General features: G+C 35.2%; 1 protein-coding gene across 2 annotated transcripts in view; it reads right to left on the bottom strand.

Moving 5' to 3' along the window:
* The window catches only part of LOC141843383 (uncharacterized), a 36,009-nt gene extending 19,311 nt beyond the window's left edge, over window positions 1–16,698 (bottom strand). The window contains exons 1-12 of one of the 2 annotated variants that reach the window (XM_074731459.1): window positions 16,484–16,561; window positions 15,166–15,230; window positions 15,001–15,073; window positions 14,803–14,925; window positions 12,597–12,766; window positions 10,815–10,964; window positions 9,111–9,257; window positions 6,111–6,177; window positions 5,380–5,669; window positions 4,405–4,530; window positions 603–722; window positions 247–333 (exon numbers count right to left, since the gene is read on the bottom strand). In XM_074731459.1, the coding sequence (XP_074587560.1) occupies window positions 247–333; window positions 603–722; window positions 4,405–4,530; window positions 5,380–5,669; window positions 6,111–6,177; window positions 9,111–9,257; window positions 10,815–10,964; window positions 12,597–12,766; window positions 14,803–14,925; window positions 15,001–15,073; window positions 15,166–15,222 (1,410 nt within the window). In that variant the 5' untranslated portion in view covers window positions 15,223–15,230; window positions 16,484–16,561. Of the gene's footprint in view, window positions 1–246; window positions 334–602; window positions 723–4,404; window positions 4,531–5,379; window positions 5,670–6,110; window positions 6,178–9,110; window positions 9,258–10,814; window positions 10,965–12,596; window positions 12,767–14,802; window positions 14,926–15,000; window positions 15,074–15,165; window positions 15,231–16,483 lie in introns of both variants that reach the window. The other variant, XM_074731465.1, reaches the window with a different exon arrangement.
* Window positions 16,699–26,405: the final 9,707 nt, after the last annotated feature.

Genomic DNA, 26,405 nt, shown 5'->3' on the forward strand with positions numbered 1-26,405 from the left:
AGGGATAAAGTTAAGTGTAGTTGATCCCAAATACTTCGAACAAACAAAGCTTGATGATGAGGGCTTACTCTTATTTTTTTAATTATTAGAAAAAATGACAAAAAAAAACCCCCCTTAGGCCTTTATTATAGAGTTGTCACCATCATTGGTTTGGCATTTCCATACTAAATTTCAACAATTTTATTAATTACAAAGGCAAATAAATAATCTTTGCAAATTAAGAAAAAAATTGAGACTGGAGCTTACTACAAGCAATAATTCTTCAACCACAGACAAATATGCTGTAAATAGCCTAGAATTGACCCTGCATTCCTTGAAAGAACAAGTAAAGGCCTGCAACCATATTCAGCTTTGTAAGTAGAAGCTTCATCTAGTGTTCCTTTGCGGAGATGATTAGCTTAACAAGGAAATGTCATGCCAAAACTTTGACGATAGGCAATTTGTTGCCAAAATAAGAAAATAAATTAAATAAAAAATAAAACCCCTAAGATTTTCAAACCTGGACCGCCTTTTATGTAGAAAGGTAATAACATTAAAGTGCACAAATTCTTTTTTGAAACCTATCAATATTTCATAATCAACCTTGTTAAGAGGAAGCAAACCTCAAGAAGCCTAGCCTTCCCATTGGCAGTAATCTGTGAAAGAAGTCTTGGTATAAATGGTAAGAGGGAAACAATGTGTTTTTCCATATGGGCCCCTTTTTTCCGTGTATTTGTGCCAACCTGAACAAGAATAGTTCAATAATCTAACAAAGAGTTTACAACAAATTACATTTTTTTACTTGAAAATTGCAATAACTAGATACTACTATAATCAAGAAACTGCCATTAATGAATAAAGAAAAATAAGGAGAAACATGATAGAATCACTCCAAATTAGCAATGTCTAACTACGACAATCTGGACAATCTAGGGCTACGACTTTCACTAGTTGTCACTTTATCTTACAATAGCATAAAAGAAGACAAAAATAGTCATGAAGCAATAAGAACTAATATGAAAAACCAAAATCACAGAAATCAATATTTATGTCAGCAAGAAACAACAAAATGGAGAAATTTAACACATTGTTTAAAATTTGTCAAGGGAAGTAGTGCCCTTTTCTTTTTGAGAGAAAACGGAAAGTAGCATTGTTGACTAAAGCCTCCATTAAAAAAAACCATATACAAAGTAAAAGCCGGTAGAGGGCTCAACCATCCACAAATTTGCACAGACCTAGGTTACTCCTCTATTCAAATGACCAATTCTATTCAAAGAAAAGATTTGGGTTAATATCCATAAAACCAAACCATGTCACAATCCCCGACCAGGAGAAAAGTTAACTTATGGCCTATGCAATAACATTGCACAAATGGGCACAGATTTGAGCTACTCAAAACATAACCTATGTTTAATCTTACATGAACCTAGACAAGGAATGATTTAGGGCACATTAAATTACATGTAAAGATTGAGGCCTGAACTTTTAGTGGATAGATAAATATCAATCTATTTATTGGTTCTCTAGCTAAAAATATCATACTATTTTGATTATTATGGCATCAATAGTATCAAATGTATTATATTTGCAAGGATGAAATCAAGGTTTTAAAAGGTGAATATAATGGCATGTGATTCATATTGTGAAAGGTGCATGCCTGGCTGCGCCATTTGCACTTGGGTAGCGACCCAAGCATATTGTTTGAAAGAAGTGCGCGCCTTTGAAAGGCGACAATCACCCGTAAGGCGTGATTTTTCTCGCCTTATTGACGCCCAACCCTTGCAATAGATGTGTCACGCGAGCTCCGTAGCCACAGTGAACGTGTCGCGCGAGCTCAGCGAACGCAGTGGACGGATCGCACGAACCCAATGGCTGCGACAAACGCTTCGCACGAGCACCGCAATCGTGGGCGACGCATAATAGTAAGTAAAGCTTTTAATTAAATAAAACTTAAGTAATATTTTCAATCAACTCCTAACTATAGTAGAGATAATTTAAATAGGCTTAATTAAATAATAATAAAATTATTCCATTACTTTAATATATATATATATATATATATATATATTAATTAATTTAAAATTATCCCATTATTGTTTAATATTTTATGGATTATAATTTTATTAGTGAAATATTGTGGCAAACATTTCATATATATATATATATATATATATATATATTTGAATTGTAAAAACTTATATCCAAATCGCCTTCGTTAAGGCATGCAGCTTAGCTTGCGCCTAGCACCTCAGGCCCCACAACACTTATGCGCTTTTAGGTGCCTCACGCCTTAAATAACTATGATGTGATCAAACCAACTGCATAATGTATACAAATTATGAGACATGCAAAGGCATCTATGGTTCAACACAGTGTCATTTTATTATTATTTTTTATTTTATTTTTTTTACTTACGGTTAAGTCATTTAAGATTTTCTCTTTAGCGTTTAAGGGTTGGGTTATAGCAAGGATTAAAATCTCGTGCCGTATCGCCCAATACGCACGAAAAAATTCGTTCCGCCGCGGCACCGGCACAGCGCCGGCACACGAATTCCGGCCGGCGAACCCCTCCGGAGGCGTCGCTCGGGCTCGGCGACGCCTCCGGAGGCGTCGCGCGGCCTCGGCGACGCCGCCGGAGGCCCCGCCCGGGGCCGGCAACGCCGCCGGAGGCCCCACCCGGGGCCGGCAACGCCGCCGGAGGCCCCGCCCGGGACCGGCGACGCCGCCGGAGCCCGGCGATGCGGGCGCACCGATCGCGCGGCGCGCGACTTTTTCATTTTTTTTTATTTTTAAAACGTAGGTTTTAATTAAGGTTTAATAATCAACTCCTAGCTATAGTTCAGAATTATAATTCAAGATAATTTAAATAGGCTTTATTAAAATCTATAAATTATCAAAAAAAATTATTTTTTATTTTTTAATATTTAGATTAAATTTTTTATTTTAATTAATATATTTTATATTTTAAAAATACCGAAACTATACCGGCACTGTACGATACGGTACCGAAACTGTATCGTTCCGGTCCGGGACCGAAACTCAGGCACGGCTCGATATTTTAAACCTTGGGTTATAGTATTAAGCACAAAAGAATTTTCAAAATGGGAAAAATTTAAGTGCTCAAGCACAACCTGGCATACCCCGTGAGCATCTAAATTTTCTTCGTTTTGAAATTTTTTTATGCTTAATACTATAACTCAACCCCTAGACCCTAATGGAAAAATCTTAAATGGCTTAACAGTAAGCAAAAATAAAATAAACAAAAAATAAAAAAATACTACTGTTCCTTTTTCGAGTGCTCGGACTCTTCTGTTGCACACTGCACGCGCACAAATAGGCGCACAGGATATATATATATATATATATATATATATATATTGTAGAACATCTCACATAAAAAAACAAGCATATTAATGCATGTGTTTAAATTAACCCTCTTAAAGAGGAAATAATGTCATAAAAGCTCTCGCTATTTTAGAAGAGACTAGGGAAAGAAATAATATGGGCATTTACTTGATCTGCTTCAACCTAAACTTGTTAAAAGGAAGGACATTTCAAATTTTCACAAGTCCACATATGTAGGCTGCATGTTGACCGCATAGATCGGATATACAATGTTACATAGATTGCACAAACTTATGCACAATGAAGTTAGATTTTATTCACCTCTTACAGATAGCACCTCCAGTCCCTCCAATCACCTGTAGCCCAAGAAGTAGCATGATGATTATTGAGTTTGTGCTAAGGATAAGTATGTCTAGTTGGAAGGAAGAGAGCCAAAATGAAGGGGAAGGGCGAGGCGAAGGATGAGAAACACCTTTCTGCTTGGATGGAGATATGGAGAGGAGGGAACAAAGGATCCCTTGACATCTCTTTTCCTCAAAAATTAATCTACTTAAATATGGAAGGATTAGGAGAGAGAGAAAAAAATGGTAAAAGATCCATATGTCCTTTCTTGATCACCAACCATAAGAATAAATGAAAAAAAATAGTCTCAAAAGACCTCATAAGGATCCTACCATGAGTAATGTCTGTGTCTCTTAATAGCATGTTCCAGCAACCCAACATGTCCATATCATTATTGTAACCTTGTTAATGAAAAGTTATTTTGTATCCAGGAATTACCCTGTGTTTATCTTCCACCTTTCCTCGAGAAATGGGAGAACTTTTATGCATTGGCTAGAGAAAACAAAAGAATCAACCAACATGAAGGAAGAACTACAACATTTTAAGGACCTTTCAGATAGAGAAAAGAATTAAGACAACTAGGAAACTTGATATCTTCTTTAAAAGGATTAGTTAATAATTTTCATCAGCTGGAAGAGAAAAAATATCAAAAACAAGCAAAATGAAAAATAGTTGTCAAACAAAATTAATTTTTTCATTTCTAACCAGAAGTAAATTTAATAGAGAAGCAACTTTTACCAGCAACAAAAACTCGATGAACGCAACAAGCTTGTCACTAAGAAAATCAACACCATTCACCCATTTAGTTAGGCACAAAAATATCTCAGCGATCTTGATATCCAGAATTATATATTTATCATCATCCTGTCAAAGATCACAGATAACAATCAACGAGAAAACACGACTTTTTTCAAAGCAGTTAAAAAAGTAAGCATGATAGTTGCACAATCTAAAGAAATGCCTCATACATGTTTTTCATATGAAGAATGCTTAAATTTTAAGTAAATAGGCAATACTTTCTAGAACTTCTACTATGCTTAAATTTGAAGAAAGTTTGGAACCATAATGGTTCATCTACTATCTTATAAACTCTTCTTCCTCCTAGTTTAAAGGGCATCTGATTAAAACAAAGTATTACTGGTGTTACTCTACTATAACTATCTCAATACATCTTCATAAATAAATCATCGTCATCAATCATGCTTGTCAAAGGAACAATAGATGCATTTTTTGTCCAGCTATGTTGCCTGACCTTGTATTGGCATTGTGAAAGTCACACTTTGTATAATAACTAGGTTTCAAGATATCTCTCTATAACTCAAAATTGGATTAGCATCTATTGGTTAACAAACTAAATGTTCAAGAAACCATTTTAGTGGACCGACTATATGAACCAATCTAGTTACTCAAAGGTCCACAGGTACTAGCAAACAGTTGAAAATTTATCACTGAATGAACACCATAAATGGTAAAATATCCACAACCTGAAATTCATCCATTACCTGAACAAATAGACAGTGGTGTGACCTGATTAAAATTGAAAGTATAAGCCTAATCACTTTCTTATGTAAAGGCATATAAAAACCTCATTCTCCTTTCTCTTGTTGGCTGAGCAAATTGAACGAAGCATATTCATGGAGAATGGAGAGCATCTAAAAAGCCTACCATCTGCACACATTCACCATAGAAGTTTGAGAAAAAGAAGAGACAAACCTTTTCTGATGATTGAAACAGCTGCCGAACAGGAAATGTTTCCCATAGTTTTTTAACATATACATTAATGTTTTTCTGCCCCACATCACGTCCATCAAACACTGCAGTGGAAGGCTTCTCTATACCAAGAGATTTAATAGCCAGGTATATACACTGAAGTGTAGACAACATGCAATCAAATGATTGGGCATCAATTACATCCATTACACGAGTTGTTGAAGTCAACTCCAAAAAACAATTAATAAGTACTGGAACAAGTTCTTCAAGTTTCACGTACAAAGAATCAATTCCTGTTGAGAAAGAAAATCCAACAGTTTTAGGTGCTCCAGTTCATACTACTTTGGCAGAAGTGAGTGAAGACAGGATGTAAATACAATCCATATAGCACAATTATAAAGAAAATCATATGAATGCAAACTGAAGTTAAGTATAAGCTTTTTTTTTTATCCTGTAGGAGAGCAAACAAAGGCGCTTATGAAATTCAGATAAAGAGAAGCGTGAGCAATATGGACAGATGACGACTGTGTTTCATAAAAGGAGGTAAGTTATATGATAAGAATTTGCAAGGTTAACAATGCAGGTATATAACTAAAGCATTCTAGGTGCAGGTATTGCAGTGCCAGTATATTCCATTTCAGCATAAGCAGTGGCCTCATCTAGCAAATAGACAATACAAGATTAAGAAACAATTAAATAACTCCAGTACAAAATCTCAAGTAGTCTGTTCCTACCAGCATGATCTTCATGTACCTCTAGCTTGTAGGCATGTAGAACTCTTCGCTGAAATTTTTCCTGATTCTAGCAAAGACATGACACAACTGTCAACAAAAGTCATGGAGGCTAAAGCTAAATAGATCAAAGGAGAAAGAAATTAAGCAAATTCTAAGCCAAATACCTTGAATCAGAACAGAGTTAACATTTAGCATGACTTTAGAAGCTACTTATTGCCAGAATGTAAAATCATAATGGATTCTAAAAATGTGAGAACAAAAATAATATGGAAATTTGTGAGATTGAAGAATTGGCTAAGAGGGTGAATAGACAAAAATCTAGAGGTGAAAAAAAAATAACTTATAAATAGAGTTAAAGCAATGCTGGCAATAATATTCTAATGCGGTTTGACCTGCAGTCCTACTTCACAACCTACTAACTCGTCAGATGACTCACTTCTAAAATCCCACTAATGGTTCTCATTGAAGAGGTAAAGAAAACTCATATAAAAAGTTCTTTTACAGAATATAATCCAAGGAAAGCAAAAGGAAAAGCTTGAAAGAAAAGTAAAGCGAGCTTGAAAGAAAAATCAAAGCTTGCAAGAGCTTAAGATAAAGATGTTAAGCTCTTGGATTTCACAAGAATAATAAAGCCTATAATAAAATAAAATAAAGCCAGTGTGGATTTGGAACAGTAGAGTTATTGTAAAAATGTATTCTGATTGTTCAGATCGAGCTCCCCTTATCCCTCTCTTTATAGCCTTGAAACCAAGCCTGGATAACACAGGTGTTTTGTATAATTTTAGTAGACTCGAATCTTTGATAATCGACTAAAACCTTGATCATGAAAGCCTTATTTGTCCACGGTTGTCTTTAGTCTACTCAAATCCTTTTCAACCAATCCAACACTTGTTAGTCGACTCAATTGGATAAGATCACAAGCTCATCTATTAGAGGATCACGATTTTAGTTAATTCAAACAATATTCATTTGACTCAAATTCAATCCAATCGACTTAACAACTGTAAATTGACTCAGATGAGTGTTGCCCTCCTTATCGGTCAACAGGTACTTTCTTAAGTCGACTAAATTTATCTTTAATCGACTCAAGTTGAAATAAAGTAGTTTATTTGCATGCAGAATGTCTTGAGTCGAGTATCGAGTCAACTCGACTATTCAATAGGTTGGACTAAAATTCCAATTGATTGAATTTGTTTGTCAACCAGAACTTAACTCGAGATCGATGTCATTCATCGACTATGACTCAAAACAATTGTTTTTAGTTGAATAGGTGATTAGGTAAAAGTCTACCTGAAAACCAAGATTATAAATCATTCGTTATCTCTTAAAACTCATTTAGTCTTGAGGCTTCACCTTCGAGTCTTCCTCATCATCATCCATCATGCTCAAGTATCACATCAACTCTTGCTAGTCTTCTCCATCTGCCACGATTCTCTTAGACTTTTCCTTCTACAAGATTTCTTCATCGGCCAAGTATGTGGTCAACCTTTACCTATTTGGACTTTTCAAACTACCAACACCTCTTGCTCTTCTTCATCTACCATATATATAGTCAATCTTGACATACTTGGATTCTTCCAACCTCAACACCTTAAATAGTTATTTGTAAGTTTTCTACACTAACACACTTGATAAACATATTAGTAAACACAAAATGAGGCTAACTTCAGCCTTTTCTAAAAGAAAGGAAGAATTAAGTGGACGAGTTGAAGGTGAAACATAGGCTATGTTTCCTATGAACATGTGAAACTATGAGGGAGAGAATAAGATTAGGGAAATAAATTTAGAGGAAACATATAAGAAAATTTATCTGGTGTTTAGTTGGAAGGGAAACAAATTTTTCCTTATTTCCTTAGAGGGAAAGATAAAGGGAGAAAAAAATAATTTGTACAAAGAAAAGACAGCCAGGTGCACTAAAGTCTCACCAATGTAGTGTCCTAGAGAAAGGTTGAAGGTCGGATCACATTGAATCTATTATACACATCCTTACCCTGCATTGTAAAAGGTTATTTCCACAACTCGAATCCATAACCACAAAGTCTCACAACAGCAACTTGACGCTAAGGCTCCCCTTCAAAAATTTAAATTTGTAAAAAGTAAAAAAATCAAATTAATCATTAGTTTAGGGAAAGTGCCCCCGATGGTTTCCTTCCCTCCTTTCATTTCTGCTCACGCAAATGGAAGGAAAGACTAAGTGGGGAGCATAGTTTCACCAAAGGAAACAAGTGCTTAGAGTTAAGTCGGCATTGACATAGAGAAGAGAATCTTGCCAATAAAGAGAGTAGAAGGTGTCCATGGCAAAGGTGGAGTAAATACCTAAGAAAAGGAAACAAGAACTAATCATGTCATGTTGAAGCTCAAATGGTGCCTAGGAGGGTGGAATCATTGATGAATTGAGAAATTATGCTATATTGAAATCATCTTCTCTCTCTTAATGGAGCGCCAACATTGTCTTCCTTTTCCTTTATTCCACTGTATCAAAGTCATTAAGAACATGAAGTTGACAATGAGGGTGAAATCAACTGAAGCAATGAGATGAAATGTATTTTATCCATTTCATTTTATTGCAATGTAATTTCTAATAATCATTTATGTTATTCTACTTTTGAACATAATCGCATAGCTTCTACCTTGAAACTACTTCAGCATCAGCAAATCAAACAGCATGCACACTATATTTGTTTTGCAGTAGAAGATTTGTTTTAAAAGAAGTATTAGTGGTAGCTTAAGTGATGCAAGGAAAAAAGCACCACTAATAAACTAAAGTTATCAGATCCTAGCATTTGATGAACAACGAGTTTAAAATACACAATGAATGGAAAACCACCAAATAAGTTCTGAATGAAAAGAAAATCTGAAGAAGTACTAAAGTTCATGGCACAAAAGAGATAAACAGATGAAACTTATATTCACTAATTTAACAATTCTAACAAAGTGATAGTTCCACGGAGAAAATGCATTTAACCACTTTTAAAAAAAAGTAGACAGTAGAGATACTACCTGAATGTTCAATCTATCATCACGCTGACCCTTGTTAGCTATCAAAGATAGGCAGTGAGCAAGCCCAGCAAGAGCATTGATGAGCTTGCTCTTCTCAACGAGGTATATTTGGTTGTTTCTGAGGATATCTATGTAATTATCAAGAACCTGCGAAATACAGAAAATTCTATCAGGTCAATAATACAGAACAATCAGACAAAATTCTGACTTCAAATACAGAATTATAATCATTAATCTATAAAGCCAGTTGAACCTTTCCGATCAGCTTAAACTTTTGGATCAGTGTTGTCCAATCAAATTTTTCACTATTTCAAAGCATAGATGATGAGTTCCTAGCTTGTTCTTCCTAAGGATCAAGTAGATTCCTAAAGCAACTAGCAGAATGGGATGATCTCAAGTTAACCTTTATACTTCCATGTGTGAATCTGGCTAGGCCACAGCATATAGAGCCCATGCAAGGAACAGCCAACTTACATAACTCGCCTAGCAAGACCAAAATGCAAGTGGTGCAGAAATCGTCCTCATTGCTAGGTGTCAATAGGTTGTGCCCACAAGCCCAAGCCATCCCAACCAAATGTGGCCAACCCATTGAGATGGAAATTTGATCAGATAAATTATAATACCTATAGAAATATTTTTGAAAAACAAACTGAATATTAAAATAATAATCTGTTTAATATTTTTTTTTAAAGTAAGGGTAATTTAGTAAGATTTTAATTGTTTTTAATTATGTTAGGGGTAAAAGGGATAATATAGAAAATTTTATATGGTTTGTAGCAGGCAAGCCATGGGCCATGTTTGGCACTGCACGTGGGTCAGGCCTATACCAGGCATGGCACAGCATAGCATGTGGGGCACAAGGCGCATGCCTAACATAGGCCCATAAGCCTCCTGGTGCCAGGCACAGCTCAGCCCATTTAGGATTGGACCATGTCAAACTGGGTAAGGTGTCCAGCTTGATTGACATCTGAGCCACTTGTCAATTTTGACACCTCTAGGCTCTAGCCTCTAACAATGAGCAACTAGAAAGAGCTGAAGTACAATGGATATATTACAAGAACTTCATGTGTGCATTGCTAGACAATCAAACCATTTTTTGTGATTTACAAGGAAGCTGAAGCTTATGGAAAAAGATTAATCAGTAAAGAAGTTCTGCCCAAATGTTAAAGATTGGCATGTTTTCTAAAAATCCAAATTACATGAAAACTACTGCTACAAGTGCCAGGCACAACGGATAAATTACAAGAACTTCATATGTACAATGCTAGACAATCAGACCATTTTTTGTGATTTACAAGGATGCTGAAGCTTACTCAAAAATATTAATCAGTAAAGCAGTTCTACCAAAATATTAAAGATCGGCATGCTTTCTGAGAATCCAAATTACATGAAACTACTATTAGAAGTGCCAGGTTCAAGCAAGCCTATGTATTGACAAAAAATAGCATAGAACTATGAAAACAAGACATCTGATAAACAAAGTCTCAAGGAAGAAAATATTCAATGTACCCAGAATAACTGATCTTTAATTTTTTAATTCAAGGAAGAACAAATGCAATAAATGACATTTAGATATTTACAAATTACAAAGCAATTATTCATAATAGCACTTCTGTAATAACCAGTAGTGATAAGAATTTCAACAAATATATTGACAGAAGAAACATAAGTAGAATGCATCATATTGAAATCAGAGCATACAACCTTTTCAGCATACAACAAGAAGGATGATGGATAGCTCACAGCAAGAAGTTCAAAAAATTTGAAAGCCATTAGCCTAACATCAACTGTCATATGTGTCATTGCATTGAAGATGTAGGCCATTAGTAAAGAGATTACAGGTGCTGTTATTTCCTGCAAAGAAGAAAATGGTCAATCTGTTCATTATAGAAACACACTTTATTCATGAAAAAAACTGACCTAATACAGATATTAAAAGAAACAAAATCAGAAGAACAATGAAGAATACTAAAACAGGTAATTGTATGACCTAAAAAATCAAATTCCTCGATGAAGTCTTAGCCAGGGGCGAATGAAAAAAATGCAAAGGATCTTTTTACTTGAAAACCAAAACTTCAATCAGAAATACACATTATATAAGAGTGTGGAACCAATAAGTTCTCAAAATTGTAGATTAATGAGCTTAAAGAATGATAGCCTTCATTACTAGTGCTCGTTACATTCTTTTATAAGATATACTATATTCTCCCTTAATCTCAGTTTGTTTATGCTCATGTTCTAAAGTTTTTGAACTCTAAGTTGTTTGCTGAGATTTATGCATAATATTGGTGGAGTTTCTTCAGATGTATGTATTTTGTTAGTTTGGTTAGTTTTGTGTGTTTTCTCCCTCTAACATTATTGTTGTTCACGCACGGCGAGCATAGCTAGATTCATGGCAGGCTTAGCTCGTGCATAGCATTGCAATAAATATGTGCATATCAATACAGTAGTCTTCAAACTCAATGTCAATACTATGGCAGGTAAAAAAATGCAAAATTGCATAATCACACAAAATAAGAACCTTGGTAAAATGAAAGAAGCTTTATAAAGATGAAAGGCAATCTCTTTTAGACCAGAGAAGAGCCTGAATTGTCTAAACTGTCTGGAATGAGCATATTATTTTACAACTATTAATTGATAATCAGTTTCCTTCATCAATTCAAATTTACAAAGAAGAGATAAAATGTTCTCACTAGGTCCAACTTTTTTAGAATATTTCAATAGAAAATTTTGAAAAGCAACTTTATAGAAAAGGGAGAAAAAATTACTATTAGTTCCCATCTCTAATTATTTATATAATCTTTGAAAATGTGGCAAAAAGGTTACGAGCTGATATCCTAACACTAAGACATACCAGACAACCATTGTCTGCTAGACCAATTAACAACATAAAAACAAAATGTGTTTGTTGGCTCAGCAGCATTAGATAAATACTTTTAGATTTAGCCTTTTTGCATACTTTGTTCATTATTTTTCTTGTTAGATAATCTAATTGATTTTAATGTTTAAATTTTTGTCTTCCAAGAAAGGGACATATAACTAAAAATTGGAAAGTACAAATCAAAAACATTAAGAATCGATTTATCTCACTGCAATTCAGCATGCAAATTGTTAGATAACCCGTCAAATTCTTTAGAGAGACTTTCTTAACCAGTTTGAGAAGTGTGGTCAGGTTAACCCACATATTCATTAGAGAACGACATGGGATACATAGGTTCTCACCAATGCATCTAGACTGACATGCTCATTATTACCCAAAGCTAAGGGATCATTGCTATCCTTTTCCGAATTTAAAACTAACTAGAAGCATAAACAGTCATTTGAAAAAATTACAAGAGAATAAGTAACAAAGAGACTAAAACGAAATGTTCCAGTCCAAAGGTTTCTCATGTACCAAGCTTGGGTAATACAACAAAATAAATATACATGTGTTATTATACGCCAATCAAATCTAGAATCCAGGAAACTGTCATCCCTATAGTGTACCTCTTTTGATGAAGGAAATATCACACTTTTTAAGAGGTGATATAATGTGTCACGGACCATCTTGTCATTGTCACATATCCGTTCACGAAGCTTCTCTATAACGGCAAGCTTGTGAAGTTTAAGCTCCAAAGGATACTTAAGAATGAGGTCCTTTATACCAACAAGTGCAGCTTCACAAAGAAAAAGAAAGAAGAAACATTTATCATGAGCATCTTGAATTTCAAGATTTATAGTACAGCAGATTCATGAATAGCCAAGCAAAAATAGGATATTGGTAACTTCACGACAAGCGTATAAGAGACAAATACTCTGTCACTAATAAAATTGATGGGTTCCATGCCTATCATACACATGACAAATGTTAGCTTGAAACAGTCAAACATCCAGAATCTCCAATTAAATGATATATGAAAAAGAATGATGATTTATAGCTGAAACCTCAGTTCATTCTCTAGGAAACCCCTAACAACCCCAACATGTCTGTTCTGCAGTGACAAGAAACAATACTTTCAACTAGGATCATGTGTGTCTATTTCTAAAGATGAATTGATCTATCGCAATAGACTCAAGGGTACTCATTTGACCAAAAAAACTTCAACTAGAAATGAAAACCATGTTATTCCAAAACTCTTTTTTCCCACTGCATAAAGTTTGAATCCCATGTTTTGTTTTCGTTATGAGAAGAGTTCTATCCGAGGTTCAAAATTACGAGCTGAGCCAAGGTTTCAATTCCAGACTGGAAGTGTCTCCCGTTCCAAGTATCAGTGTCAGAGGGTGTGCTGAAGACAAACACCATCAAAGGAGATGGGAGAAGAAGAGGAGGAAGACATACAAAACACCGATGAAGAAGAAGGAAGATCTAGATGTTGTCACAAGTAACAACAAAGACAAGGAGAGTAGCGACCACAACGCGGGTGAGGGCAGTGTCAAGCAATCAAAGGGATACAAAGTGGTCATACAAAAGGAGCAAAGGAAGAAGAAGGTCCCTATTTGTGTACATCTCGAGAGCTCATGGAGGAAGTCTCACCGCAAAAGACCACAAGAAATTGTCATTGTTATTGGGATTCACACATGTCTTGAGAGCTTGTGATATTTTCACCAACATCGAATGAAATTGCCACCAACTTCAACTAAAGTTGTTGCTATTGCTACAAGTCATCTTGAAGCAATCACCATGATACAGAAGTTTCACCAACCTCAAGAAAAAAATAACATTTGTCTCAGGGGTCTCGTGAAATGGACAATGTCATCATAAGGTGTCTCTTGATGGAGTTTCATCGCCTCGAGCCTGTTTCGTGTGTCGGCCAACCAGCGGAATATGAAGTTTCACCCATGTCAATTAGCATGGAATGAAATTTAATCGTTGGCTCTATCTACACGAAAATCACGGGTGGTTGTAAAGTCTTATAAAATTTAATTTTCCTTTTATTATGGAGTACAAAACCATCAAATGAGACTTCAAATGCTTCTCGCATCACTATAAATTGCCGTGTATCATACAAATGATATATTAATTAATTTAATCATATTGTTAAACAAAATCTCTACAAAAACTCAATTGCAAAGATTTCATGTCCATCCATGGTGGTTATTGCTTTAGTTCTTCATCTTATTGCTAAGAATTTTTTACATATTATCAATCAATTCCACTTAAAAGTTAAAACCTTTAGTTTCTAACTATAAATAAATGCAAATAAATATATATATATATATAAATATATATATATATATATATATTTTTATAGAGGTTTATCTTGAACATGGCCAATAAATTCATCTAGGATTAAAGTAGAACATAAGGATTCAGATCTTAGCATTATTAACTATACTAAAATACAATTTTCAATATTGATTTTAATGTATAATTTGAAAACCTAGCTACAAACTAAAAGTTCTAAAATATTTAAAAACAAAGATTTGTTTGAAAAATAAAAATATATAGCACATTCCAGAGCAGCAGAGAAATTTAACCCACCCATCCCCCCCCCCCCCCCCCCCAACACACACACACACACAAAAAGGGATTATTATTAGAAGGGAGAAAGTGTTGGGCTCTTCCTAACATCTAATAGTCTTTGATTGCAAATTAAAAATAAAAAGATCCAATTTCTTTGACTCTAAACTATCCCATTCATTGATCAGAAAAGAACACAATAGTCATAATATATGGTTCCTATACATAAATAAACTAAACCTGAATGAATACCTCTCCTTATCTTAGCATTGTGATGGGATGTCTGCTGAAGAAGCTCTCTTAGTGTCAGGCCTTTCTTGTTCACAGCAAGCCCTTCTTTCTCTGATGCAATACTCTGCTCCGGAAGCACAATGGCTGCTCACAGTGTTGCAAAAGACCATGTAGGTTTTATAGTTTTGGGGCAAAACATGCAAGAGAAAGACTCTGTACCTTTAGATTTAATCTGCACATTGGTCGCATTCTTTGGCGGTGGCAACTTTCGTCCAATCTTATGCTTTATTTTCTGGAATAAAAAAAAATGTTCAGATAAGATTTATCAACCTAAAACCAAGAGAAAGAAGGGATAAACTCTTTGAAGATAAAGATATAGTTTACTTTGAAATCCACTCCACGTTTTTGTTTCTTGGAGGAGGCTGGCTTGGCCCGCACCATTATTAACACTGATCATCAATAAGGTATAAAAAATATATGATTTTTTGATATTTCATAGAAAAAAGAAAAACAGCTTGATTACAATATCATAGAAAACTGATGAAATAAATAATTTCGAAGTATTTAACACAGTATGGAAAGGTTTATTTATAATATGCCAAAAGGAAAAAAATATGATGATGTTATTCACATTAAACTGTACTGATAAATTATTATCAAGCAATCATAATGCTTTCAATGAACCAAAATATCATGATTTTCATAAACATAACCCCAGCATTTGTTAAGCAGTCCAGACAAACTATCAAGGAAAAGATATCATCTACATCCTAAACAGCTCATGATCTTTAAAAAGTTCTAATATGCTTGGAAATGGCAAATCCTAGATTGCACAGGTTCATCATCATCTTCAGTAAGCTGTATGTGTCCCAGCTATTCAGAATTGGCTACATAATTTGTATGTCTCCATTAAGCTCTATGCACCTAGAATGTATAAATAATATCTAAAGAATGAAAATAACAGCAATCTGATACTTTGTCAGCATCACAAACCATTAGTATTTATCAAAATTGTGCTACAGTCAAAACAGCAAATATTTTTCCTTGCACTATGTAAGCAACTCAAAAGAAGCATCACATTAACCATAAAATAACAGCAATCTGATTTACTTTGTCATATTAAAGCAAAAGAATCACAAACCATTAGTATTTATCATAAATTGTGCTACAGCCAAAACAAAATTGTGCGAATATTTTTCCTTGCACTATGTAAGCAACTCAAAAGAAGTATCTCTTGGATTCTTTAACTAAAAATTATATTTTACTCTAAATAAAATTGTATAGTAATGCTTCTATCCTAAATATTCTCCTTCCGATGATCCAATTGGTCATTTCTTCACACAAGTGGAACTCCATGGCCCTTGGTATGGCATGGTTCCAACAATGGCAATGTGACAATCTCGTTGGCAACTACTAAGCCAAAAACAACAATAAACAAGACCGTAAAATTCACAAGAGATATTTTAATATGAAAGCCCACAGATATTAAATCATCTAGTGAAGAATCGGTCAAGAAAAAAACTTAAAGACGGACAGTTTTACTCCAATCCAAATAGTTTGAACCATTTAACTTATAATATGTAATTTTAGACACCGTATTCATCACGATAGAAGGTTTATTTTCAGACATAAGATTTTATTCACAAAAGAAGTCAAATAACTCTTTTTTTTCTGAAGGAAGTCCAAGTCCAAAGATACTTACCTGACTGCTGTGAGACGAAGAATAATTCCAAATGCGAAGAAGAATTCCAAAGAAGAAGCCCACTTGAAGCACGGGGAAGGAACAAACTCACGGAGCACGACGATTGTTGAAAGGATACGCGGCTGAACAGAGAAGAGGGGCCGCGAGAGGTGGAAACCGCGCGCGATCGCTGGAGGAGATACCGCGACCAGGGAGGAAGCCGGCTGCCCAAATCGCGATCTCCCTCCTTCCCTTAGGGTTCGACTCAATCCCACCGGCAGCGGCGGCTAGGGTTTTCTGCGTCACGAAGAAGAAGCCGACGGTGGCGGCCCGGAGTCGCGATCGAGCCCTACCCCGACCGTGCGGCGTTGGGCGGAGAAGCGGAGCCGGCTGGGGTGCTGTCCTCAGGCGAAGAAGAAGAAGCGTCGAGAATCGCCCTATCGGCGCGGCGGGCGGCGGCGTTCGCACGGGAGGGAGAAGCCGGCAAGAAGAAATCGCGAGTTTAGGAAATCGCGATTCTCAAAACCAGAGGGCGCAGCGACGAAGAAGAACAGGGACGGCTAGGGGGGTTTGGAGGCGCGTGAGGGGGTTTTTGGAGGCGCGTGAGGAACTGAGGAAGAGAAGTCGGCGCCGAAAAAAAACCATCTCATACCTAAATGCATATATATATCTTAAAAACTTTTAAAGATTTTCATATTCTGAAATTTTAACTAATAGTAATTTCAAATGCCAACTTCCATCTAACTATTTTAAAATATTATTTTAATATATAGAGTGGTCTGCATATCACATGGGCTAAAATCTAGTGTGGAAGAACCTTTCAATCATATTATTAAAATTTAATTCAAAATTGTGCAATGGTTTGAATCCTAGTTCTAAACTATAATTCACTTAATAATGAAGCATCATATTATAAACGAACAAGACGAAGAATGATAGAGAGTAAAGTAGAGGAATTCTTATTTCTTGTCCAAATGGTACATACCTTACAATGCTTCATACATGTCCTATTTATAGGACTAAAAACAAGAACAACTAAATGTGAATATGAAATGAAAAGGTCTCATATTAATGCTAAAATATGAAGCACCAAGAGTCATACATAATGGCATCCATTTACTTTTGCATTTACAATACTTCCCCTTGGATGTCATTTACATACGATCTCATTAAAAACCTTACCAGGAAAATCCAGTGGGATAAAACCATGGTGAAGGGAAAAAGAGTGCAGTACGTAAACTCCCCCTCTTTGTAACATCACTTTAAACTTTCGAGTCTCCGCATGCCAATTTTATACACTAGCTTTTTAAAGGTCGTAGTAGGCAATGCTTTTGTAAATAGATTTGCTAGATTATCTGATGAACATCAATATCACCTTTTTTCTAGAGATTATGAGTGAAAAAGAATTTTAATGATATGTGTTTTGTTCTATCGCCTTTAATATATCCTCCTTTTAATTGTGCAATACAAGCAGCATTATCCTCATATAAAATTGTTAGAGAATTCTTTTTTACGGATAAATGATAAGCCCACAAATGATGTCACGAATGAGCCTCAAATTAAAATTTATAATCGAAAACCCTTAGCTCACAAAACAAATGTAATATAGGGGCCACGAGTCGTATTTTCCAAGGATTAGTAGAGAATTGAATCAATTAAGCTCAATTGTCGTTCTTTTTGGGTTTTTAATATGAAATGGGGTGTTTTGGTGTTTTTTAACGGAAATGACAAGATACATGAATTCAAAAACAAGGAACAAATTAGAACTAAAAGTGAGACACTAAAACAACCATCAACAACAAAACCAGGGAATTAAACTAAGGTTCAATAAGCATAAACTAATGAAAGAAATATTGACTAATTCTTATGCAGTAATGAATGAAACAAAATTTAAAAACTAATGCATAAACTAATCAAACATTTTAAGCTAAGGACACATTACTTAGCTACATGGTCCATTGATTCAAGAATCAAGCAATTACTCTAACTCAAAACTCCAGATGCTAAACTTCAATTGCTACTTAAACTCACGAAATTCAGACTGATACACTGCACAATGAAGTGATACGAAACAGTAATTACAACTTAACAAACTCAAGAATCAAATGCTAAGTTGGACTAAATCTATGAAACTTACGAGTATGACAAAATGAAAACTCAGCTGATGCACTCACTAGATTAACGAAATCAAATGCAGTTCAACAGGTAAAACAAATTTCAGCAATACAAAACATTCAGAACAACACAGAATTTAAACTAAAAGCTTCGGATCTTCCCTTACAAACCAAATCCCATCTAGCTGTTACACCAGATCCAATCAAAGATAAGAAATCCCAGAAGAACTCCTACAATTCCAGCTCGAATAGATCTGAATCATTTCGTCCAGATGCGTATCAGAAACCCTCCAACAGACGCCGAACAGAGCAGACCAAGATCTGAAGATCCAGCTGAAATCCTTCCGATCGCGTGAAGTTTTAAGCTCAGGAACCCTCAAAGATCCTTGAAGAACCCCTCCAATTCCTTTGATTGATCCAATCTATCCGAATCAAGAAGATCCAGCTGAAATCCGCGTCGGAATAAAATCTCTGGCAAAACCCTCACCAGACGATCCCACGCGAAATTGTTGCCAAGCCTTGCTTGTAGATGTCTTCTCAGATCTGGAGATTGGTTCAGAAGAGAAAAACCCGAAGATCTCGCGATGAAAAACGACGAAAAACAGAAGAAATCCAAACGGAACGAAGGCGCTACAGTGATCGCGATGAGAAGCTACAGTGTTTCTTCTCGTTATAACTGGGATTCGAAATCAGCCGGTTCAGCTGCGGTTTGGCTCCGGTTCACTCCAAATCAATCTGGTTCAGCCCTGATCAGACCCAATTCCACTCCAATTCGATTCCGGTTTCGACCCAATCAACATGAATCTTGATCATGAAATCTCAGTCCATAAAATTGATCAATTTTGGTTGAACTCGGACTCAATTTGGCTCGATCTTGGTTCCACTCGAGTCCTACAAAGATTAAAAATCAATTAATACCAAATTAACCATCAAAATTATAGAAATTAAATCAACCATCTGAAAATATACCACATCACAAATGCAATTCAATTATGTTGATTAAAACAATTAATTGTTCATACAAAATCCAAATTTAACCAACAAAATACCATGAAACCCTAGTTTATCAAATTCCCCCACACTTAGCCTTGTGCGTCCCGCTCAAGCCAAAACAATAAAACTAAAAACTATCCTACCATCGTACCCCCCTAGATCATCCTCAATCATAATTAGAAAACAATTGAAAGAGAATTATCTAAAGTTGTAGAATCTCAAAAGTTTAAGTCCATAAACTAGACTCTTGTACTTGGTTAACCACCTAGTAAGTTTCATCCTTCATGACTAATTAAGATAAATGCACCACACTCAATCTCACAAGGTTACTTTCAGTAGATAAATCAGTGGCTCTCACCCTAATTCTAATTCATGATCAAGTAAAGTAGGGCTCACTCAAGCAACTTAAGTTTCATGCACTTCCATAGGCTTGCTTGTTTTCTACTCTCCACTAGCATTCTTGATTTTTGAATCCACACCTATTAAGGATTATTGAAGACAATAAGCAAATCATGAACTGAAGCAAATGAGATAAGAATTTAGAAAGAACAAGGTTAAGAAAAAGAACTTTAAAGAAAATGCATGGTAGTGGTAGATATGGATATACTTAAATGCTAACCAATGACCTCTTGCCCTCTTTTCTATTTCATTTCTTTTGTAACACATTTGTTCCTGTTTGTTCTTCAATTCCATGAAAAAAATTCTGATTAAAACTCTTTCAATTTCCCTCCTTGATACAAACTTCTCACTTCTTCTTCATTTTGGCTCAAAATCCACCAAATGTGCTATCTTTTGTTTCCCTTTGAAAACAATCCCAATTCCTTCACATTTAAGTTTCAAAAGAGATAAGAAATAGCAATCAACCATTAGCAAGCAAAATTCATTTCACATGAAACCATAATTGCAAAGTATCAATGGCAATTTCAATTCCAAAAACCATTCAAAACCAATATGATACTTTCCTTTTTCTCTCAATTTCTTCACTGTTTTTAATTCATTCTTTTTCCATCATGAAGATTGATCACTACAACAAAAACAGTCATAGACATCGGTGGAAAACCGATGTCTATGAGAAAATCGACTGATGTCTATGAAGGCGTTGTAAAAGGTCCGACATTTTAGACATCGGTTTGTAACCGATGTAATACAACTCAACGACATCGGTTTGTAACCGATGTAAAACTGATATAATATCACACAACGACATCGGTTTCGCAACGGTGTAAAACCGATGTAATATCTGTTTAACATCAATTTTAACAACGGTTTTCGACCGATGTAATATCACAACGACATCGATTTTGCAACGGTGTAAAACCGATGTAATATATATCACTCAACGACATCGGTTTCGCAACGGTGTAAAACCGATGTAATATATGTTTAACATCAATTTTAACAACGGTTTTCGACCGATGTAATATCACTTAACGACAACACTTCGAAACCGATGTCATTGAATTTAAAACTGTTGTAATAACACTTATTTTTTTTATGTTGTTTGTAAATTATGATCGAGCAAGATGACAAAATTATCATAATATTATAAATTCATCAAACAAATCACAAATACAAAAGCACCGATATATTTAATCACCTCAATATTTACAAATAATCAAAAGTAACTAACAAAAATTATTCTTCTTGCAACATATTACATTGTTTTCATCCTCAGAAGGAACTAATATAGAATCCTCAACGTTTACAAATAACCTTTTGACTGCTGTACTTCTACAGATACAAATCCAAAAGGGAAAAGTAAACAAAATCTCCATCTAGCATAACAATGAATCATGAGCCACTCCATTCACTTACTTGGAAAAGGCTTGGACCAGCAAACTTTAAATTCTTGGATGCTCTCCGTAGACTTCTGTTCTTCCTTTAATGCATCAAATTGTATGACTGAAGTCTCTTTCACTGTTACCTAAAAATATGTAAATACAAGAAAAGAATTCAGAAAATATGTAATTTCCAAGTACAAGTAAAAGAATGCTAACAAGTTATGAGATTCATGTTTAATTGAGTTATGATAGATCTCTTTTCATTGTACCTAAAATAAGGGATAATATGTTTTCCCCTTTTTTATTTCTACAATTGCAACAATATAACAACCATATTCATTAATTACTTCGCATGGTACAATGAAAAGGCAAAAGACATACAAAACACACTCAGTGGCATTACGAAAGGACACCAGATCTTAGAACACAAAATTGAAGTGCCACGCCACTTTTCTATCTATTACAACACAAGTCATCATAGAATCTTCTAATTGGCAGCAAATAATTAGCATCTTAACCTTAAGAATATAAATAAAAACTTAACAAAACACCTTAAGAATATAAATAAAATAAGTGAGATCTAGGTGTCTGCACTGCATTTTTCAAAATGTTTACATAATCAATGAGGATGTTGGTCTCAACCTGACGTGTTGGTGTCAAAATATCCTATGTGTGGCACAAGGTAGAAAGGAAAACAAAGATGAAGGGTAAAAATTTATCAGAACATAAAACGAACAACCTATTTTCTTATAAAGAATAGCATTGGCACAACTTCATTTGTTTGTGATCTTTGAACACAAATGCTAATTCACTAGAAGGTTTCTAAAGTAGGAAAGTACTTTCACTTATGAAAGAAGTTTTTGAAGGACCAGAGTTAGAGATCCAATAGAAAAACATTTTCAAAAGTAATATTGACCACAAAATACCAGTTATTTGATGAACAACTAAGAATAATATCCACAATTCAGAGAGGATATGATTGGTTTAGGTATTCTACTTTTGAATGTCAAAGAAGCAAACCACCATTTCTAAGTGAGCTCCATGTAAATTGTTCTTATTTTAGCAACTATGAGGAAAAAACTTAAGAAAAAAGAAACAAGAGAAGAAAAAAATCCATATCATCAGGATATTATATCAACTATTTAAAAACAAAAACTGCTTGCAAGCCGTTGTTCTACATGACCCATTAATTTAAGAATAATTTCACTGTTTAATATACTAGTCGAACATTAATTTCAGAAAAGTAACAAATGAGGTCAAGGATGAAACAGTTCAAATCATTTTGGACGAAACAAATTAGCATGACAGAAGACTAACAATAAAAAACAGAAATAGAATTTGTAGATCACTTTATTAAAGCAAGCAAAACAATAACATCGGAAACATTAGGACATAAACGGTGAGGACTAAAAGAGACCAACCAAGTCTTATGGTCAAAGAAGAGGGAATTTCCTAAATCAGAAAGATATTTTCCTGCTAAATAAGGGGTTGGTCAAGTGTCAAACTAGAGCTTTGTATCCTTGGAACGAGAGAAAAAAATGAGACAAAGAGGTAACAGAAAGAAAATGAAAAAGAAGAGAAAATTTGATATTTTCTCAGGCCAAGTTTCCGTGAACAAGATGAGAATTAAAAAAAATCAACTAGCAATTGAAGTACAAGGCATAAGCTTTAACAACCACATGAGTAAAGCGTCTGGAAACCATTTCTATTATTTTCTATGCAATTTGGGCAGAAAAACAAAAGAAAAAGGAAGTGAAAGGTTTCCTATCATTTACTTTTCTTAAACAATTTCCTATAAAAAAATATTCAATTTTTTTCTGTTCTGCCTCTCCATTCTCGCCTACATAGCATAGATTATAGTGCTGGAGATAAGTACAAAGACATTGGCATAAAATGCATTAGTGGCAAGCAGAACTTATAAGTTAGAAAATAAATGAGGCCAGCATACAACAAAAATGTTCCTTTATGCAACAATATAAAAGTAAAATACTTGAAAACGTACTAAAAGTGTGTAACTTGCCCACTTAAATTGCATAACCATTTTCTCAAAAAGATACAAAAAAGCAGAAGTCCATTATTATGTGTCTTTCACCAATACAAAAGAACAGAATGAAACATTATGGATCTTTCACCAAAACTCAGCTAAAAGCTAAGTATGCAAACATCCTAATAAATATCTACTAGTAGAAATGGATCCTATTGCTAGAAACAAAAATGTAAATAAATGTATCATAAGTCCATGTAAGAATCTACCTTCTTTTGCTCATAAATCACAGATCTTAATAAAACATTACAAACGCCCAATTTACCTACAAATCAAAAGACATTTTTACTTGAAATGATGAACCATGCCATCACTAATAAGCTTAGATAGAACCTTGCAATCATTGATAAACAACAAAGATGGTATATCTTCCGAGCACTGGAAAAGGATTAACTTAATATAAAAGTTCAAGTGATCTCACATCCTAATAGTAGACTAGCTAATAGCATAAAAGCCACAATGATAATTGAAGTGAAAATGAATATAACAAGGCTAGAGTAAGACAATTGGAAGTTTAATAATCAGACTTGATAGAATAGATCAGACAATTGGAAAACTAATATTTTCCTAACCTCTCTTAATACTGCCATTATGCACTTGCACAGAAATAAATCTTGTAATCAATATAGTAATCATTTCTGGATCTATTACTTCCTTGTGAAATTTCAGGTTCAGAACCTTATTGAACGGTGCCTGCAGCTCTATATGAATCAGAAAGAAGTAATTGACAAAGTTCCCACAATGCAGATTCCTTACCTACAACCCCAACATTGTCAAGCAGCAAAATGAATCACAAAAACCCTAAAACAAACAACTCTTACCTTTCCTCAAACAACATAATGAATCACAAAACCCTAAAAACAGATCACAAAATCACAAAACCCTAAAAACAAACAACTCTTACCTCGGTGGAGTGACGACCGGGCGAAGGCCGGACGGGCGGGCGGCGGCGGGCGGGCGAGCGCTGGAGGAAATAGACGCGGGAGGTGTGACGGCCGAGCGCTGGAGGAGCGACGACCGAGGGCTAGCGGGCGGGCGGCGGTGGACGGGCGAGCGCTGGAGGAGAACTCGTCGGGCAGCAGAGCGCCGGAGGGGGAATGTCGCGAAGAAGAGGCGCGGTCGCGATCGATCGGTGTCGGAGGGGGAATGTCGCGAAGCGCGGTCGCGAGGAGCGAAAAAAACCAGGGAGCGAACAGTAGCGTTTGAGTCTTTTAGCAAAATAGGAATTTTATGAGGGGGAAAGTTGTAGTGTGAGGTAGGGGCTGCGGTGTTGAAAGGCGACGAACGGCTCCTTTCGACGGACGGTGGTGAAAGGTGAAGGGGCTGCTGTGCTTGCTCTGTCGGCTACGAAGGAGGAAGAAGATGAGGTAGGGCGGCGGCGGTAGACGGTCGAGAAGGAAGAAGTATGGCTCGGGTTTATGAGGGAAGGGGCGCGAATATTCCTATTAAAATAAGGAATGCAAATGAAACCGAGGTTAAAAAGGTTATTCGGCGACTAAACCACTGTAAACCTAAGATTTATTTTAATAGTTGAACCAAATATTATAGTGAATCCGATCCAAGTTTGATTTTGGAAGCGCGTAGTGGAAAAAATATTTGGAGAGGAGGGAAAGAAAAAACGAAAATATACAACGGTTTTAAATTGTTGTTATAGCTTCCAAAACCGTTGTTGAAAGCGCAAATAGACATCGGTTTTAAAATGTTGTTATAGCTTCCAAAATCGTTGTTGAAAGCACAAATAGACAACGGTTTTCAAACCGTTGTCGTATTCTTCAAAAACCGTTGTTGAAAGCGCACATAGACAACGGTTTTAAAACCGTTATTGTATCTTCCAAAAATCGTTGTCGTAGTCTTCAATCAACCTCTTAAAGACATCGATTTTTGTTAAAACCGTTGTAAAAAAGTAAAAGACATCGGTTTTGCCATAAAACCGATGTCTTTTGAGTGTTGTTAAAGACCGATTTTCTTGTAGTGTAAGCATTCGAAATTTCATCAACTTTCACAAGAAACTCTTTTTATTTGGAGTTTTTGATACTCCATTCATTCTGTTTTTTTTTTCTTTTTTTTTCTGCATTCTGTTTTTTTTTCTTCAATCTGCAATTCCTGAAACTTGATATCTATTAACTCATCAACCTGCAATTCTTCCTTGCAATTCGAATTCAAACAGTAACTGGAAAATTTTCAAAGCTCAGCTGAACACATAAAACACAATTTGCAGTTTTCTGTTTTCTTTTCTCTGCAAATTTTTTTTTTTTCTGATTTCTTCCATTCTTCTCAATCTTAACTCCCCCACACTTAAACATTTGTCTGTCTCAGACAAATCAAACAATACCAGCTCCAGCAATATCCAAAATTCCAGCATTTGACAGCCCCTTTTTGCCAATTCTGTATTTTTTTTTCCTGGATTATCTCCATCTGTTCCTTTTCATTTCTTGCTGCCCTCAACAAACTGATGAGATTCTCAACTTGTTGTCTCATGAATGATTGAATAGAATTAAGTTTCACCGAAAATACTAGCTGATCAAAACTTTTGATACTATCTTCAACCACTTTGAAACCATTTCTGCAATTCTAAAATTCCTCTTCATTCTGCATTCTGGTTTTTTTTTTCTTCTCTGATATGATTCTGAAATTTAGAACAGCAATAGCAAGATTGATCCAGCTCTGAACAGCAACAACAAGATTTATCCAGCATAATATCTTATCAAATCAGTTTTAATCCAACATCAACATTACTCAAAAAAAAACTATAACCAAAGTCTTAGCTCTCCCCCACACTTCATCCTTTGTCTATTTCAGACAAACTAAAACAATACCAGAATCCAGCATTTTCAGAATTCTAGCATTTCCAGAATCCAGCAATTAACAAAATCAGATTTTAACAAAAATCAGAAACTGCACATTAAAAAAAACTGAAATTATCAGCCAACCACTTTGTGCCAAAACTGCAGAACCCCTAGAATTACCACCAAATAGGAACAGCATCATATTTCAATCACTGCAACAAATTA

Source organism: Curcuma longa, chromosome 1, assembly GCF_044706935.1.
Source record: "Curcuma longa cultivar G26 ecotype Majalengka, Jawa Barat chromosome 1, ITB_CL_G26_1.1, whole genome shotgun sequence".
NCBI classification, from domain to species: domain Eukaryota; kingdom Viridiplantae; phylum Streptophyta; class Magnoliopsida; order Zingiberales; family Zingiberaceae; genus Curcuma; species Curcuma longa.